This window comes from Schistocerca americana, chromosome 1 (assembly GCF_021461395.2).
Source record: "Schistocerca americana isolate TAMUIC-IGC-003095 chromosome 1, iqSchAmer2.1, whole genome shotgun sequence".
In the NCBI taxonomy this organism is placed as follows: Eukaryota; Metazoa; Arthropoda; class Insecta; order Orthoptera; family Acrididae; genus Schistocerca; species Schistocerca americana.
The window spans coordinates 683,470,267-683,490,953 of NC_060119.1; the positions used below are offsets into that span (position 1 = coordinate 683,470,267).

Genomic DNA, 20,687 nt, shown 5'->3' on the forward strand with positions numbered 1-20,687 from the left:
TTGACCAGCCTCCAGTTGCCCTAGTATTCTGCCCCTCATAACCTCATTGATATGTGTTCTTTGAACCATTTTCAACACACAGTCACCATTAGCATGTCTGAAAACGTCTGCACACTTACTTGCTGCAAGGTACTCTGACATGCACCAACACACCTCTGCGTATATGGACTGCTGCCAGTGCTACCGTGGGACGACCGCAGGTCAAATGCACCGTATGGTCATACCCCGAAGTGATTTAACCCCACTAGAGTGTTGTTTCACCACACGCGCACACACACACACACACACACACACACACACACACACACACACACACACACATAACCACTCCTAATACTAAAAGTGGCAGAGTATTATAGTGTACTGTAGAATTTGCTGTCCCTCAGGCAATGCAACACTTTGGTAGTGCCCATCCCATCATCTGCAACCCTCTGAGACAATGAGCTAGGCAAGCTGAGAGCGTGCTACAGATAGGCCAGAAGGGCACACTCTACAAGAACATGCGTTGTCGTCAGTAGACTGCTTCAGCTGTTGTGAGGAGGATACTCCTGACGCAGAAGGAACTTGTGGGTGCTGTCTTACCCGCAGCAATGGGACACTGGCTTCCACAAGGACACTGTCACAGGGCTCTTACGGAAGGCATCCATTGCCAACCTCATGCCAGTGTGGTTTACAGGGTCCAGCAAGCTCAGTATGGACAATGCTGCCGACCCACAGGCAACACATCCACAGTGCAGTTGGGATAAAATCAGCACTCTGTAAAATCTCAAAAGAACTATGCAGTCCACGCCCCATGAGGAGTTACTAAAAAACAGAGAGTATTTAGCTTATTCACTGACGCTGCATTGAGCCAGCAGACATGTGGCAACCAAATTGGCTTGCTGGCAAATATAATGCCTAAGAATTGAAAAGTTTTAACGAGTTCAAGTATCTGGTCTCCAAGAGAAATTTCTGGGTGCAGGTGCACAGTCTGGAGTCGGCAAATATGCACAACTCACGATTTTGCAGGAGAGAATTGATAGCTGTAATTCAGGCCTAATCATGTAGTCTCCAGACAGTCCCCAGAAGTTGGCGCTCAGCAGTGTGCAGTGATGTAGAGGCATAGTACACACAAAGATCATCCACATACAGTGAGGGAGAGACTATGGGGCCCACTACATTTACAATGCCATTAATAACAATAGCAAACAGCATTATAGGCAGAACTGATTCTCTTTCCTGTATATATTGGTTGCTGAGTGTCTAACCTATCTGGACCCGAAAAAGTCAGAGGGATAGGAAATTTTGGATAAAAATGGATAAACTGACCCAGAGATCCCACTCATGCAGTGTAGACAGGATGTGGTGTGTCAACAGGTGTTACCATATGCCTTCTGTAGGTCAAAGAACAAGGCAATCAGATATTGGCGACATGCGAAAGCACTGCGCACTCCGTATTTAAGATGAACCAGGCGATCTGTGGCAGACCAGAAAGCCAAAGCCACTTTGGAATCATGATATATGCCCTCTGACTTCAAGGAAACAGCCAAGACGGCCAGACAGATTGGTCGGTAGTTAGTTAAAATAAGCGGGTCATTTCTGAGTTTCAGGACAAGAATAATATCATCTTCCATTTGGCAAGTACCATGGGATCAGTGCAGGTGTTACCACTGACAAGATTGCCAGGAACCGTCAAATATGGCAGATGGCCACAAATGAGGCAGAGTTTTGTCTACACCTGGGACAATGGGTGGTTGGATGGCGTAGATGATACTTATTGCTCTCAACACTCCTGCTTCCTCTTCTTTATTAGAAACTGCACTTTCACCAGGGTCTTGAATGCTATTAAATTATCCATAGAGCGAAGGTGCTTGTGCCACTGAAATGCCCTGCAGCATTCCCTGATAGCTGTGGACCACCTTGTCAACAGTGCTTGTCGGGATGAGCTGGAGGAGCGGGGTGCCATCGCTGCTGCAGCAAAAATGATCAATAATATCCCGTACTGCTTTGTCAATATCCATCACATGACTGGCTGCAACAGAGGTTGTAGAGGAGAAAGCCTGCCTGTCAGCTTTCTGAAGTGACCAATGTGGAGTGTGTTCCAGATGTATGGGTGGAGAGGGAGAGAACAATAGGAAAATGGTTGCAGTCACAAAGATCGTCATGGACGTGGCACTGAATCACGGATAAGATACTCGGGCTGCAAACTGTGTGATCAATAGTTGAGTATGTTTTGTGGGCCATAATAAATTTGTTGCACCTCCAGTGTTGAGTACGTAGACGTCCAATTCTGAAAGGAGGTTATCTAGTGCCCAGCCTCTGCGAGACTTAGTAGCCGCCTCACAGAGGATTACGGCATTAAAATCCCCCAAATAAGAGGAAGGGGGAAGGTAGCTGTTCCATTAAATATGACAGCTCATGATACTGGAAAGGTCCACCAGGGTGTAGATAAACATTACATATTGTCATCCGAACTGACGTGTAGACACTAATGGCCATGGCCTCTAGTGCAGTGGTACAGAGCACCTGCTCACTGGAAGCATCACAGCATAAGAGGGTAAAGACCCCATGACAGGCTCTCTCGATATTAACATGATTGGTACAGCAAGGTTTCTTGTTTTCAGAGCAGGGAGGTGTATTGCTGTAAACCACATTTCCTGAGGTGCTATACCGATTAAACGGTAAGTAGCCATTAAACGATGGAGTTCAGCCAGATGGTGATAATAGCCATTACAGTTTCATTTGAAGAGCATTGGAGTCAGATCTGAGAAAGTGGCGAGTGGAAAAGATAGGTGTGATTACTTCACTAACAGGTCGTAGTCGATGATAGTGTAATCCATCATCAATGTGCATAGGCTCAACCTCTTTGGGAAGCGTAACATCTGAAGCTTCGGAAAGTAGTTTATCTTTCTACATAACCTTATCCTTGTGAGACTTCAATTTCTGTGAAGATTTCCCCACTGTCTTCCAAGAACGAAGAGGATCATACTTCTCTTCAGCCATCCCTGATGACACCAAAGGGTGAATAGGCATCTCTGGCCAGACCAATGGTGCGGAAATCAATGGGGGTATAAGTGCACGGGGCAAAAGAGCTGGCATCCCCTCCACCAATGGTAGGACAGCCCCTGGGATATCGCCAGGGGTAGGAGGTGCATGCGAGAGCTTGTACCCGCGTGAGAGATGGACTGTGACACAACAGTCACAAAATTTGAGACCATACCGGTCAGATACAGTCTTTCAAACTTTTTCTTTGCTTCTTGATATGACAGGTGTTCAAGTATTATATACTCTTCAATTTTCTTCTCCCTCTTGAACACCGGGCACTGCGGTGAACGAAGAGGGTGCGGTTCTGGACAGTTGACAAACTGAGGAGTTGGTCACAATGGCTGCCCTCATGGGACAGCCATCCACATGCCCCACAGATAGCCTCATTACAACAGTGAGAGGATGTGTGTCCAAACCTTTGGCATTTAAAACACATCAGAGGAGGAAAATAAGGACTGCCATCACACCTATAAACCATGACCTTAACCTTTTCAGGCAAAAGTTGCCTTTGAAGACTAGGATAAAGGCTCCAGTGCCCACTCTATTATCCTCAAGTCCCCTCTGGACGTGGTGAACAAACTGGACTCCATGCCGCACCAGATTAGTATGCAGCTCTTCAGCAGTTCGTAGCATTAGATCCCAACAGAAAATAACACCTTGAATTCTACTGAGCTTGTTACAAGGACACTGGACAGCACTGAGAGCACAAAATAACCTTAACCAGCTTGCCCCGTGTGCAACAGCACTGTGTCTCGTGACACTCGATATCCCGTCTGCGTGCACAGCTGCCTCATCCCATGTACTGACAGCTTACATAAATCTTAAAAACTGCCTAGCAATTACTTCAGATTATTTCAACAGCTCTTCAAACATGAAACCATCTGAATATCATAATTAATCCTTGTTTTGGGGTACATTAAACATTACACTATTGTGGTCTTATTTCCGTAGAGAATTCAAGGAAAATTCGGATGTAACAACCCATCAAAGACAATATCATTAACAGATGAACTCAAATTTCAAAATATGAATACTTTAACACACTGTGAGTACAATGTAGTTCTGAAACTGTAGTACATAGCATCACTGGTTTGCACGACTGTGAAAAAACACAATGGTTCGCTAAAACCATATTGTTTTGAAAGGACTTCAAAAATACAAGATACTAATTTGATACTTCACTACAACAGCATGCAAAGTCCACAGCACCAAGATCTTTCTCTAGTATGGTTATGACACGCAATCATGCTACCATCTAACAGTGAGTCCATTTCAACTATATTCCACTCAATCTTGCAACACTGGCAATATATGAAGATTTTTCAAACCAGAAGCCCCAGATTTGGATTTTGGTTTTAAAAGCAGGAATACTAGACTAGACTATTATGGTCAGGTGGGCTATTTGTACAGTAGGCATAATTTGAAACATCAGGTACAAAATTATGCTGGAGAGATGTTTGCTGTAACTGTTGGCAGCATTGTTTTCACTCACAACTTTTTTATTCTGATATCACTTCCCTCTATTTTTTATTGATGGATTTTGTTAATTGCTGAGGTTTCGATATGTGTACAAGTTCATTAGCTACAGATTTCTGAAGGAAGAAAATTGTATTTTCCTCCTGGAATTATTGGCAAGTTCAACAGATTTATGATTTATCAAATTATTTTATCATTCCAAAACAAGATTATACCAATGACAATTACTTAATTTCAAACCAGATAAGAACCACTGCATGTTTAGTGTTTCCTCACAAATAAATGACTTAGTGTGGCAATTAGGTGCAAATACGGAGTGGAGAATGAAACACATTGATTTTTTACACATTATGTTTTGGAAAATGCCAAGGACCCCAATTATAAAGCTTACAGTTATACTGTGAATGATATGTCAAGGGTTGTGGGTGATGCTTTAAATGAAGTTAGAACATATATGGAAAAAGAAGCAGTGCCCCGAAAATTGGTCACATATCACTGAATTATTTTTCTCCCAGTTAACAGTAAAAAATAAAAAGAAGAAATTCAATCTGGTGCTTTATACAGGATGTGCACAATTTTATTCCAATTTTTTCTTGTGGTTGGAAGGTACCACTGCATAAACCAGGTCCCCGGCATCCACAAACTCTTCCTCCACATATTAAAGCTACACAGGCTAACTGATTAATTGCTCGTGCAGAAATGGAATATCCACACACAAAGAAGAATTTAAGTTGTTTGTACAACAAACTGAAAACACCACTTAAGAATGGCAATCTTGGAGAGGATTGGTATCAGGCCTTTATGAAACCCAACCCCATTACTTCTCTGAAGAAACCTGAGACCCTTCAGAAGTTCCAAAAGAATTCTTGAGATCCATTTGTAGTTTATCCCTTTATGTCTTATCTCTCCAGTCAACCCCCATCACCCAATGTCCTACTGTTCAGCCACATAGGAGCATTCTCCTCAGACTGGAGCAACTGAATCACATTTTCTGCCAGGGTCTCTACTACTTTTCATGCCTTGAAATGAGAAATTTCCTACCCACTATCCTCCCCATCCCTCCCTCAGTGGTATTCCACTCCCCCCCCCCCCATTCCACTTCCCCCCCCCCCCAAACCAAACCTACACAATATCCTTGCCCATCCCCACACAACGCCTGCTACCAACCCCTTGCCTCATGGTTCATATCTCTGTAACAGACCTAGATGCAAGACATGCCCCATACACCTTCCCATCACCACTTACTCCAGTCTGGTCACAAACATCACATATCCCATCAGAGGCAGGGCAACCTGACACCAGTCATGTGATCTACAAGCTAAGCCGCAACCACTGTGCTGCATTCTACGTGGATGTGACAACCAACGAGCTGTCTGCATGAATGGCCACTGACAAATTCTCTCCCCAGAAATAGTTGACCACCCAGTTTCTGAGCATGCTGCCCAACACGACATTCTTCATTTCAATTACTGCTTCACAGCCTGTGCCATCAGTATCCTTCCCACCAACACCACCTTTTCCGAATCGCACAGGTGGGAACTCTCCCTACAGTAAATACTACGTTCCCATAACCTTCCTGGCCTCAACCTTTGTTAGCCACTGTCCTTTACCCACCTATCTGCTTCCCTGTTCCCATTCCAGCACTACACAGCTCTATAATCCACCAACACACCCACAGTCTTTTTACTTTTCTGCTGCCCCCCACCCCGCCCTCTGTCTACCCTCCTGACTGCATCTAGCTGCCCTAACATCTCCCCACCTCTTCTCTGTATACTCCCACAAGCAGCATTTTACGGCCTCCCACATCTACCCTGCTATCCCTTCCCAGCCTCCTCCTTACCCTCACCACCCAGACTGCTACTGCCAACATATGCTGCTACTCACATTCTGGCCTCAGCAGGCAGCGACTATATGATGAGTAGCAATCCATCCTTTTGATAATATTGAACTGAATAACTTGGGTGACGAGTCTGGGTTTGGCAGTGACCCAACTAGGGTACGAGTTCTTGGGGAAAAAGGTAAAGCCACTGAATTGTCTGCTGGATCACGTAGGCAATGAACAGCTGTTTTAGCCTGTGTTGCTGCAGATGACACTTACTTGCCACCATAGATCATATACAACAGTGCTGCAGTTCAATGTTGATGAAATCTGCAAAATACCTACCCAGGGACATTTTATGCTGCTTTAAACAAATGGGTGGCTGGAGGAGCTCCAGTCTTACCAGTGGTTCACTATGGTTTTTATACCTCACAAAGAAAAAAATTTATAAAGCAAACCAGTTATTACCCAGAACTGCTATTTTGATATTTGATGGACATGTCAGTCTGCAATTAGTGGATACAGCTGTACAAAATGACATTCATTAAGTGCACTTGCCGAGTCCTTGGCCTGACAGACAACAACCCTTCAATAAATAAATCTTGCGAAATTCGGTGCAGAGCAAAGAGCTAAAACAGTGTGCTGTTTGCACAAAAATTAATTTGCTAAACTTCTTGGTTAGATTTGGTCAACTGCATTAACATCGGAGAACATTACATGGAGATTCCTTACCACTGCGATTTTTCCAATTAACTTTGAAGTTTTTTCAGAAGATTTATTTGATACTAAGGACTTGCAACGATACAGATGTTCTCCTCAGACCCAAGCCCTACCTCTCCCAGCACTTCATCCATTAATTTGCCGGGCACATTACCCTTTCCCAAACCAGATTCAAGTCCTACAGCTCTTTATAATGTAAGCCTAGCCTATGTAGTAGTTCGCACCATAGAGCAAGACGGTATCTTGGATATAAGGACACAATTGCATTTCTCACCACAAAAGCAAAATATCCAAGACAAGTCCATTTTCATTCCTATTAGCCTTGTAAATTTGTTCTGCAAAACATCGAATTACACTGTAAGGAAAGTCAATCCACCCACATTTGCAAAAGCTTCAGTATGGACAAATTAAACAATTTTATTTCAGATGAATGAAGCCAAAGAGAAGAAAAATGGAAAAAGGAAGTATAACACCAATAGAAAGAGAAAAATACAACTGAGAGACAACAGTGAAGATGAGAAACAGCTGCCAGTGCTTTATGATTAACAGAAGATGCTGAAGTGTCTGGTGAAGATAACAGAATCAGCCTGATTATTCTATCCCAACTCAAATCTTCAATTCATACCAGAGCATATGTACTAGTCAAGAGTTTCTTCTGGGAAGAGAAAATCTGTCAGTTGCATCGGGAATACAGAAGCGTCAGATTCCATCCGTCTGCTTTGACCCATGACATCACCAATAGGGCAGAAACGACCATTCTCACTGTTTCCAATACAGCGTCTATGACGTCATTACATAAATGACAACAAACACGAAAATACATATAAAACCAACACACACATCTCTCTCCAAAAACATAACCAAACTAATGGGACCAGCATGAGAAATTGGGGGTTTTTGGGTGGGGACAAACTAGATATATATATATATACACACACACACACACACACACACACACACACACACACACACACCACAATCCCAAACCACACAAAATGACGACATAAAAACATCACAAAATTCCCAAGTTCCGCTACACTTACAAAATCGACAGGACTTGGTCACTTCGCTTCACCTACATAGCTCAACCGCAGTTGTCGATACCACAAAATGAAAACCAACTACTCCAAAAATTATACTCACACCGCATCTATCGATACCACAAAACCAACACCTAAAACAACAAAATTGGAATTGGACACTTCCCTTGACCTATATAGGTCAACAGCAACTAACGATACCAAGAGACACACAGCTACGATGACACATTGGAATCAAACACTTCTCATCACCTATGCAGCTCAAATACAACTCACGATACCAAAAAAATTGAAATCGAGTACTTCACCCTAAGATACATAAATCAACCACAAGTGCAGATACCAAAACATCAACCACCAACACATGCAGTAAATAACTGTGACCCAACAACACACAAACACCACCGAACATCGTAACACGCGAACAATTGACCTAAAAAAACGACTACTTACCATAAAAAAGTTCCGGCGCTACACACTAAAACCCAACTCGCCTATTCTGCTTGCATACGCCGCCTTTCACTATCTCCATCACAAGCCCAAAAAGTTGCAGAAACTTAATGATGGACCATTAAACTTAGAAGTCATATCCATACCTAACAAAAGAAGCCACAAATTGAATTAAACGACTTACCGCGTGACAAACAGCAAACCAATAACTTCAAACAACACTGCAATAACATAAACACAATGGAAACTTAATTCTTAACTCACTGAAACTAATTTCCATTCTCCTATAACAGTCACGACCGACAAATGCAGACTTCAAACACTGACACCCAAATGAACCCGATACACCACCAGAGGACACCACCAACTGCAACAAGACCTCTACAAACAACACACTCATAAACTAAACTCCGCGCCATCATGATGCCACACAACACAACACCCTTACGTGACGGGTCAAAGCCAACGGGTGGGATTGGACGCCTCTATTGACCTGTTACATCCATGTACCTGTGGTGCAAGAGATAAAGAACCAGGAAATTAAAGTTAAGATCCTCAAAACTGTGGACAGAATTAAGAAGATATTCCAAACACGGCGATATGACATATTTCGTGTTTATGGGAACATGACATTTTAGCTATTTTGCCATAACCAGCTCTCCATAAATGTGGAGACTGAATTTCAATCTTTTTTCAAAATTCCATTGATGCCCATGAGAGAGTCATATTTTTCTGTTTATGTATAGCAAGAAGCATGTTACCTACTACCTCAAATGTAATGTTATTTAATACATTCCACTCAAAAATTGTATATTTTGGAATGTTTAATATGTTACTTGGAGTAATTCAAAATGGTTCAAATGGCTCTGCACACTATGAGACTTAACAGCTGAGGTCATCAGTCCCCTAGAACTTAGAACTACTTAAACCTAAGAACATCACACTCACCCATGCCGGAGACAGGATTTGAACCTGTGATCATAGCGGTCGCGCAGTTCCAAACTGAAGCGCCTAGTACCACTCGGCTAGCTTGGAGTAATTGTCAAGACTATTATAATCATTCTTTAAAATATTCAGACATCACAGAACAGCATTGGTTTACACTTAACCCTCCTAGAAAATCCATATCCAGTTTACTCTTATAAATTTCAGTTTCCTTTCACCCCTGACCTAATGGTGTGAGGTCAATTAGAATCAAAAGATCAGTGAATTCAAGACCAGAGTTTGTATGACCAGCCTATTATAACTTGCTTAAATTTAGCAAGCTAGTAATTACTTCAAGTCAAAACTTTTCAAAATCTTTTCCAATTAAGAATAGTCTTATGACAACTATGCTTATGAAATACACTGTAACTAATAAATAACAACCAACATATATGACTACACAGCATAACACTGCTCATGTTCAACAGCCATAACAGAAATTTAAAATAAAGATTGTATTATATTTATCCAAAATCTTATGACAGTGACTGGCTAACAAATCACATATGTATGTAAGCTTTACTTACACTCATAACATAGAAGCAACACATCCAATTCTGCTAGTGTATTCACTACTGCAACATAACTTATCTTTTCGTGTGCAAAATTAAACACAATAGTAATTACGTTGCAACACTACAAACTGAACAAAAGCCAAGTTACTCAAGATAAATCGTCTGTGTGACACATTTAAGACTGAAAATCATACCTTTCAATCCAATCGTCCCTCCGTCTATCTTCACTGCCACCCCCACGGCGACCCTCACCTCTCTGGTAAGATTCTGTTCTTTCACCACGAAATTTGTCCCTACGCTTTCGATCATACTCGTCATCGCTGTCACCCATGTTCTAAAATACATATCACACAATTTTACATAAGCAACATTAAATGAAAAGTACACACTGAAACAACAGACATACCCAAAGTATATGATCAGAAAAAGTAGCAGAAAGACCAAACTTAGTTCACGTATTAGATGATAAAATAACAACAGAGTGTGCATCCCAGAGTGGTGTTTGGGCATGAACATCACTATTATTTACTAGTAAGGAAATACTATTAAGAATTTCATATCCGAAAGTCACTGTATCAACCCTATTCCAACAAGACTCTACATTCATCTTTGCAGTATATTGCAGGACAACTATATTATCAGGTCTCCATTCTGTTGCTCACTCTTTCTGCCCACACATCCCTCCCCTAAGAGATCTATGGCTGCAAGTACGAAAAACATTGCGACTGCACGACGCTTTATTTTCACTATAATTGAATAGGCCTGCGATTATGAAAAAAGAATTTTGCATGTACCTAAGGTATTCCAACTAATGAAATTTCTTGGTCACTTTTCACCTTTCACAGAGCTTCTTACTACTACGTGAGGAATAATGGTCGGCACACTGTCTAGATATTGTGCATTACCGTATAAACAATTACAGCGGGTACTGGTATGTTATTGTAAATTGTGTAAGGCCTACTCCTACTACAGGCGACAAATATGACCACAAAATATAAATAATTTCTGACAACTTACAACTTCCCAACAGCTGAATGTAAGCCGCGTTATTCACTGTAAACTACACCGCGTGTGGTTCTTAAAATAAGCAGCACTCCACTCCCTAGACGCAAATTTTTCACATATCAAAGTCACTTCAACTCACTACAATAAATTCAGTTCACTAAGACAACTTTTAAGTTCGTATTTACAAACATAACTCACCTAGTTTCTAACTCAATTACAACAACCACATTAGAAGTTTTCGCTGCACAGATATTACAATATTCTCCCGTCGGGCTCCACTCGACGCACGCAGTCAACCAATCGGAATTCACGTAACGAAAAACCGTTTCAGTGCCGTACATTCAATATATCCAGCACTTCTATCAATTGACTTTTACCGGCTATTCTATTGCTAAAAAAAATTAGTCACCTTATCGCTTATTGTAATTATACAGAAAACAGAGGTCGAGATCTGAATTAGAAATTTCCCGTGAGATTTCGCATCATAAACTATGGATCGCGTAATAGGCAGTGGGTCTGGCAGGTTGACTCAGTTTCATGTTCCATGGATCATTTGTAGGATTCATCGTAATGTTGTTGATCGAGTCATTTTATATTCATATTTCTTTTATTCAATGCTGATGTGTGTATTAATAATTCCTCCCAATATGCCTGCCTTTGACACATTATAAAAATACAAAGGTTAGTAATTCCTACCCAATATGCCTACCTTTTACACATCATACAAATTCAAATTATTCTACGGACTGGATGGAACTGCCAAGAAGAAGAATTTTATTTTATTTGCAAATTCAACATTGTCTGTCTGGTATTTTATTCATCGTACCGTACAGAAAACGTTGTTCACTTGAGTATAAAAAACTGGGAGCTACTAATCCCGCAACAGAAAAACAGGAAGTAAAACAAAAAGACTTGTCATGCGCAATAAATTGATCAGCAGGTGGGTGGTGAAGGGATTGCTGAAATTAAAGTCGTATGACATTATTGATTGGAAGACCCCGAAAAACAGCTTCAGCCGCCTACATAGAACAGTTGTCTATCCTTCGCACCCGTAGGCATAATTCCTTCACGAAGTATGAGCATTGTGAGTAGTTTAAATGTAACTGGCCTGATGCCCACAGAAAATTGTGCAAGAAGGAGCAATTAATAATACTCAGAGGAAAGGAACAGGAAATAAATTTTATAAATGCTTATTGAACTTATGCCACTAATAACACTATTACTTAAGAAACTACTCTTCTGTTCACGCTGGCGGATTCGTTAAGGAGTGTATAAAAAAGGGACTCTATTTTGGCAAAGTTCTGTAAATCCTCACATCAGCTTTGAATGCAGGACAAACGCCAAATCACGGCCATGGCAAAGACAAGTCATTGCTACTGATAAACCTTTTTGGGTATTTAGCAAGACTCAACGGAGGAAATGCGCCTCTGAAGACGCCAAGCGCAGTTTTGGATGAAACGTTAGAACAGAAGAAAAAAATGGTTCAAATGGCTCTGAGCAATATGGGACTTAACATCTGAGGTCATCAGTCGCCTAGAACTTAGAACTACTTAAACCTAACTAACCTAAGGACATCACACACATCCATGCCCGAGGCAGGATTCGAACCTGCGACCGTAGCGGTTCCAGACTGAAGCGCCTAGAACCGCTCAGCCACACCGGCCGGCTAGAACACAAGAGTTTCTTGTACAACGACTTTAGGTTTACCAGCTTCAATGCGAAAAACATTCACTCTGTCAAAAGAAAGGGCATAATTTCTATTGCACAGCCTGTGAGAGACGTCTGTAACCCATATTCCTGGAGCGGACAAATGCCCTATCTTGTCCCCCCTTGTCACTTGTGGTGACTGGTAGATGTAGGTGACTGTGTAGCCTGTTTGTTGGGTGTGTAACTGTAGTTCTGACTGCGGTCTCCGTAGTTACTCCACTTAAGAATTTGAATAGATACAGATTATCGAAGATGAAATAAATGGCCTACAGAGATGCATCAACTGTCATTTTTCCTTAGCAGCTCACTCACTTGCTAATCTTCTGTCCATGGCATCAAACTTCATTTCTTACAGCAGGTGTATCATCACTCTGTAAAGAAATTATTAACAAAAATGAACAGTAGGTAAGCTACAGGCCAATGACAGTATATAGTCTGGCAATTCATCCATTTAGAAATTGGCACATAGATCAGAAGCATCCCTGTCACTAGTTTCCTAAACCATCACTCCCAGTAATGCACCCATTGGGCAAACATTTGATTTGCTGTAGGACACGCAATCGATAATGTTTTCCGAATAAAGACCAGTCCCTAGAGAGAGTATAGAAGTGAATTAGCATGAATCACTATAACGAAAGAAGCCAGACACGGGGCCACAGTAACAGGGGTCATACAGTAGAACTTACAATGCTATGTGTCAGTTTGTAGCTCTGGTGTCTCATGGAGCAAATGTACTGACAACATGGTCACAACTATTCTAACACAAGGTTGTCCACAATGTAAGGAAAACAATGCTTGCCACAAAATGATGGTAATTGCTAAACGATGAACCTCGCAATGTCGAAACCTTTAGAAACTGCAGTGGACTGAGGGGTGGAGAGCTGTTCTCCAAGCTGCTTAAAGACTTGTTTGAAATACTACAGTGCACCTCCATGGTATACGAAAAGGTCTTTGTCGCCAGCCAGAAAGGGGTTAGACGTGTGACCGTTCCTGTTGTTCTGGCCGCTTGGAGTAGCCAAGTTCCTGCTTTCAAGTTCAGTGGCACAAGCTGGTGGAGATTCCTAGGATGCAGGAGAATGCTATCTCTCTTCTTTACGTGGCATCAAGGAAGATTCAATATGACAGCCAATAAACCAAGCTGGAGTTCGCCATCTTGGTAATTTCTATATTAATTAAATGGGGAATGCTAAAATTATCCTGCCCCCTCCAACCTGTCAAAGGCGTTTGACTGTGTGAATCACAGTATTCTTTTAATTTCAAAATGGTTCAAATGGCTCTGAGCACTATGGGACTTAACGGCTGAGGTCATCAGTACCCTAGAATGTAGAACTACTTACACCTAACTAACCTAAGGACATCACACACAACCATGCCCGAGGCAGGATTCTAACCTGCGACTGTAGTGGTCGCACAGTTCCAGACAGAAGCGCCTAGAACCGCTCGGCCACTTCGGCTGGCATTCTTTTAAGTAAATTAAAATATTATGGCGTCACTGGTACTGCTGCAAAGTGGTTTCAGTCATATCTTACTAATAGAAAACAAAGGGTGTCATTACGTAACACTTCAGCATTAGGCAATCAGACATTATCTGACTGGGAAGAAATTACATGTGGTGTTCCCCAAGGTTCCATACTAGGCCCACTACTGTTTCTTGTGTATAATAATGACATGTCATCTGTTACATTACCAGATGCCAAGTTTGTCTTATTTGCAGATGATACAAACACTGCAATAAATAGTAAATCAAATATAAATTTAGAAAGGGCAGCTAATCAAATTTTTACTGACATTAATAAGTGGTTCATAGCCAATTCACTGTCATTAAACTTTGAAAAGACCCACTATATGCAGTTCAGAGCTTTCAAGAGATTTCCTTCTGGTGTGTGTATTAAAAAATGATGACATGGAAATAGGAGAAGTTGAGAGTGTAAAATTCTTGGGATTACAACTTGATTATAAATTCATTTGGGAGCAACATACAAACCAACTGCTAAAGCACCTAAACAAGTCTGTGTTTGCAATGAGAATGATGTCAGACATAGGAGATATAAATATAAAAAGTGGCATATTTTGCTTATTTTCACTCCATTATGTCATATGGTATCATATTTTGGGGTAACTCCACAAACAGAGAAAAAAATTTTAGAGTACAGAAGGGTATAATAAGAGTAATGAGTAGTGTAAATCCAAGAACATCATGTCGAAACCTATTCTAAGAATTGGCCATATTAACCACAGCTTCTCAGTATATTTATTCCTTAATGAAGTTTGTTGTAAATAATACATCTCTTTTTCCAACTAACTGCTTAGTACACAGTATCAATACTAGAAATAAGAAAAAGACACATAAAGATTTAAAATCACTTACTCTTGCCCACAAAGCAGTCCAGTATTCAGCAACGCACATTTTCAATAAGCTACCAGTAACCATTAAGAGTTTAGTTTCAGACAAGGCACAATTTCACGATAATTTAAAAGAATTTTTGGTGGCCAGCTCCTTCTATTCCACCCATGAGCTTCTCAACAAGTGCAGTAGACGATTTTAATGAAAATTTATTATACTTTAATTTTTGACAATACTTGGTTGTAACAGCCAAGCAACTACCTAATGTGTGAATGATGGATGTATGGAAAGCAGACGTAAGTCTTATGTCTGTAAATAGCGGAAGTTTAATTTCCAATCTTGTACATAATCTGACTGTTCTTAACAGAGGATCACTGAACTGAATAATTTACTTTAATTTTTGACAATACTTGGTTGTAATAGCCAAGAAACTATCAAATGTCTGAATGATGGATTAAATGAAAGCAGATGTAAGTATTAAACCTGTAAATATAAGAAGTTTAAATTTAATTCATGTACATAATTTTACTGTTTATTGACTGAGGATCATTAAAATCAATGAAACTCAAGTTTTTCGGATTACATTTTTGTAATGTGTTTATCTGACATGTTCAACACCCAGGAGGATTCCCTCTTTTATGGGTCTAAGGAATGAATAATTAATCTAATCTAATCTAATCAACTGAAGATTCTCTACATAGACCATGACTTATTAGCGTCTGTGGACCTGAAAACATTAGTTTAGCAGTAGTACATGAATAGTTAAGACGGATGTCTTAGTTACTTAACTGATCGGTCTAAGTTTGGTATCATTTTACTTTGAACTCTATTGAGAGCTCGAACCTGTGCTCAGAATTAATGGATTACATTTATTGCTCTCTCTTCGTTTTGGTGAGGACTGGTCTGTACAAACACTTTGGCCACATGACATGCAGTATGTGCTTGGTTAAGACACTGTGTTACAACTATAATGGGTTTTTATGTAGTATGGTGTGAGGTATGTGTTGTATGAGTGATAATGAGAGAAGAGAAAGGGAGAAACCCAGTGCTAGCACATAACCTACTCCTCTTGATTAGCATTCAGGGGGCCACTGAGCTTAGCTTTCCCATCTGATGGACAAATCCCAACCGACAGTGTCACATGCCCTCACTTCATGAGTCAATGCAGAGAAGTTTGCAACTTAATCCAGGACAATGGCACAAAGACTGGTGATCCGGGGCCTTAGGCCAGCACCCGTCCTGTCGATCTGCCTTAAATGCAAAGGAAAAATTATCAACAGCATGTGGCATACCCAGACAGTCACCCATCCAAGTAATGGGCACAACCAATGGTGCTTAAATTCAGTGATCTGATGGGAACTAGAGTATCCACTACAGCATAGCTGGAAGTAAATAAGTTAATAATTTATTTGCATCTTACACGGACCACAGCTGCATTCTCTTGACTGTGGTGCAAAATATATATTATTGCAAATATAATACATTTTCTTAGTACAATATCTGGCTAAGTGCTGAACATTTACACGAATATTAGAAATGCCATAGCAAAAAGCTAAACTAAGCTCCAAGTACAGCACAAAATCTTTCCATATTCCCAACAAACTAAACAGGAGTGGCAGAAATAATATCTAACCTTAAAAGCAAAACCACTGAAGGGCCAGATAGTACAATAAAACTGTTTCATCAGTTGATGAAACCACTGATATTTCTTTTAAATTCTTCGGTAGAAGAAGGGGTATGCCCAAGATGCATAAAAAATGTAATGTGGTGCCAGTAGTAGGGCAACAGTCTGCATTGTTTCCAAATTTATTCAAGATGGTGGATCCAAGATGGTGGAATTGGATGTGGCAATGTCGCAATGACATCATGGCGGGATGTTCAAATTTTGACGGGAAAACAGGTCAGTTTGGCTACCTACACTAACATAAGTCATCTGACCGCCACCTCTCCCTTGGAATTGATGGAAAAATGACTCAGCCTCTGCTGGGCTGCTGGATAGGATGGAGATAAGTATTTTGCACACAGTCTTTGTTTAAACATTTTGAGTTGTCATTGGCAGTAGCTCCATACAGTGTGTGTTCAACGTGAGCTCTGGAGTCCAACTGACCTAGTATACAGTACTGCCACCAGAGGGTACTCTTGTCCCATGGTGGCCTGGGAAAAATTGTGGGAAAAGGACTCAGTCCGTATCCAGATGTTGGAGGGAGGAAGAAGTGCACTTTATTTATTTTCAGTGGGAAATTGGAACAATTTATTTAGGGACGGGTTTCAAGTAGTATATTTATTACACTGATACAAAACACTCGCGCTGGCGTGCTTTGGTTCACAGCAAATAGGCTACAGACCTGAAAACTGGAAGTAAATTATCGAAATAATGCAGTACACTTATCTACGTAAATTGTCAAAACAATGCATGTATAATGCTCTGCACACACGCTCACTAACTATAAACTGTCGAAATAATGCATTGCACAGCCTACAGACGTGCAAACTACTCCTAAGTTACCGAGATAATGCAGTATGCTGATGTACAGAGATGCAAACAACTCGTAAGTTGTCACAATAATGCATGTAGAACGCTCTGTGGACATGCTCACTAATTAAAAACTGTCGAAATAATGCATTGAACAGCCCAGAGACCTGTTCACAAAATAATGCAACAGATGTGTTTGCTACACGCAAAATTGGTAAAAATAATGCATGTAAAAGGCTGTGCAAACATGCTCAAAACACTTAAACAGCCGAAAATAATGCACTGCACAAACACAAATTGCATGTAAAAATGCTTTTGAACTATAATCAATCGCAACATATCAACGAACTATTCGCTACCCTACAGAGACCCCAAGGTGCGTACGCTGGGCGACGCGAGCACATCGGTTCAGCCTGCAAGATACCTCTGGCCAAGCACTCTGTGTTCACCGTTGTAGACGCGATGATGCATAGCTTCTTTATCTGTGGTCCAGCGAAGACCTAACTGATGAGCAACTCACCATAGCAGCTAAAAGGTTCTAAATGTTACCCTAATGTCATGTATCTATGTAAATAACTGCCAAGTCTCCCTCTGCACACGCTATAGAAATCTTTTGCAATCCAGAATTAAATTTTCACTCTGCAGCGGAGTGTGCACTGCTATGAAACTTCCTGGCAGATCAAAACTGTGTGCAGGATCGAGACTCGAAATCGTGACCTTCGCCTTTCGCGGGCAAGTGCTCTACTTACCGAGTAACCCAAGCATGACTCACGACCCGTCCTCATGGCTTTAATTCCGCCAGTACCACGTCTCCTACCTTCCAAAGATCACAGAAGCACTCCTTTGAGTCTCGGTCCAGCACACAGTTTTAATCTGCCAGGAAGTTTCAGCTTTTGCAATACTTTCGAAAATAGCACAAGATACATCGCTCTTAGCGATCCTAACGGGAGGTGCGAGATGTGTCTAGCCATTCACGTGTTTACCATGGCTGACGGATAGTTTTTGTACCTTTGGTCCAGCGTCAAGTGAGAGATGTCTGACTAGCTACTCACCATCGCAGGTGCAGCTAGAAAGGTTCTCTATGCTATACTGACATCACATGCCTATGTAAATAAAAGCCAAGTCTACCTCTCAGAAATAGTAAAGTGCCGCAGAAATAGTTAACAGTCGCTTTTGTAGGGGGTTTCGTGATGTCTCAGCTTGTTTGCATGAAAGTTCTTGTCCTAACAGTTAAACCTAGCAAAAGTCGTCTACACATCGTCAAATACGGGAAGACACTTCTCCAATTACACTGCACTGCCACTGACGACGGAAGCGTCAATATTGTAGCATGAAAACGATCTCCACATACCGTAGTGATATAGTAAATACACAGTACGTATCCTGCGCCATACAAAATCATTACTTCTGTATCCTGCATATAGCTAGCGACCACCAGACACTAGTACATATACCATAAAGACTGTTCTACAAAGGTTGGGTAGGTTCCCCGCGGAACAAAAGCATCACTGTTTCTGGACCAGATCTGCTTGCTTGCTTTCTACACAGATCTCCAGACACTGGGATTACAGGAACACCTGTATTTACACATAGTTTGCCGGAATATTATACCATTTACGCGATACTTCTCTATTCCAAGCACATAGCAATATCGCTTGCATAGCAGTATCGCTTGGGCAGTATAATTCCGAAGATATAGACTGGAAATTATTTCTCTAGAAACCCGAAACTTTATCGAGGTGGCGCGTGCTGTAATCCACTGAGTAACTAGAAACTTATCTCGTCTGTGAAGACCTTTACGTGAAAACTCGAAAAAAATAGAGGTAACTGATATTTCCACTTGCGAATACCGATGTCGGTGATGTAACAGATTCCAAATCACCCTTATAATTTACAAAGTCAACTAAGGTGTTTCTCATGTCTAGAGAACCAGCTAACGTGCTTCCACCCCTCTCCCACCTGCTAGATGCACACAACACAGCCGATGTTCTCTCAACCAAATAAAGACAGGAAACATGCAGAAACAGTCCCCAGACAAATTACATGGAAGGAAATAATGCTGCAGCACAAACACTCGTCCATACCGAATCTTCTCAAATTTCCAAGCGATCATGAAGACAGTCCAACATATACTGAGACTGTGGTATTAGTTCGCTATTCAGCTGTCTAGAGGACGAGACAGTTAGTTCAAGTACATTCCTGCACCCCAACAGACCTCTCCGTTCGGACAGCTCCTACCATTAGCCAGAAACGCGAATCATTCTTGCCACGCACCCCAAGACAGAATCGTCCTAGGAAAACGGCACATACATATTTGATCACTATACTTACAATTAAATATTAAGATCGCGGTCTCAATTGGACAACATTCGACAAAGAGCGAAGTATCATTAATACAACCTGCTGACGGCTGTGGCTCTGAAAATAGATATATCTGTACCATTCTTATGACCTGACATACTTTTCCAAGAAAAAAAAACCTTTCATTCCTTTTGCAGCTATCGCAGTATTCCACGTCAAATCCATACCTTTCTATGATCGGACAAAAAAAAAAAAATGGTTCAAATGGCTCTGAGCACTATGGGACTCAACTGCTGAGGTCATTAGTCCCCTAGAACTTAGAACTAGTTAAACCTAACTAAGCTAAGGACATCACAAACATCCATGCCCGAGGCAGGATTCGAACCTGCGACCGTAGCGGTCTTGCGGTTCCAGACTGCAGCGCCTTTAACCGCACGGCAACTTCGGCCGGCTATGATCGGACATAATCATGTTGGAACACACACACACACACACACACACACAAATACTTTATAAGCCTGATGCTTAAGGCGAACCTATCACATATCCCCTACTACTAAGTATAACACATAGACAATAACTGATTGCTGGCGATTCGAAACAATACTGACCGGAAATCAGCAATTGGTGGACATGTCTCATAAGTTTTCCTTGCAAGTGATACCACAGTGTCTTAGAAAGAGAAGCGTAACCGTCTTACAAACCGCCAGACGTCAAAAACGCGATCGCAACAACTATATTACTGTCAGAACCGGTCTTAGTTATATAGGTGCCGACAAATATCACTAACGATATCTGTGTTAAAAACTGTACAAGCCTTATAAATTGA

General features: G+C 41.2%; 1 protein-coding gene across 8 annotated transcripts in view; it reads right to left on the minus strand.

The window, feature by feature from the left end:
* The window catches only part of LOC124609023 (serrate RNA effector molecule homolog), a 199,970-nt gene extending 188,596 nt beyond the window's left edge, over positions 1-11,374 (minus strand). For 7 of the 8 annotated variants that reach the window (XM_047140040.1, XM_047140038.1, XM_047140042.1 and 4 more), the window contains exons 1-2: positions 11,232-11,374; positions 10,223-10,362 (exon numbers count right to left, since the gene is read on the minus strand). In XM_047140040.1, the coding sequence (XP_046995996.1) occupies positions 10,223-10,359 (137 nt within the window). In that variant the 5' untranslated portion in view covers positions 10,360-10,362; positions 11,232-11,374. Of the gene's footprint in view, positions 1-10,222; positions 10,363-11,045; positions 11,192-11,231 lie in introns of those variants that run through there. The other variant, XM_047140037.1, reaches the window with a different exon arrangement.
* Positions 11,375-20,687: the final 9,313 nt, after the last annotated feature.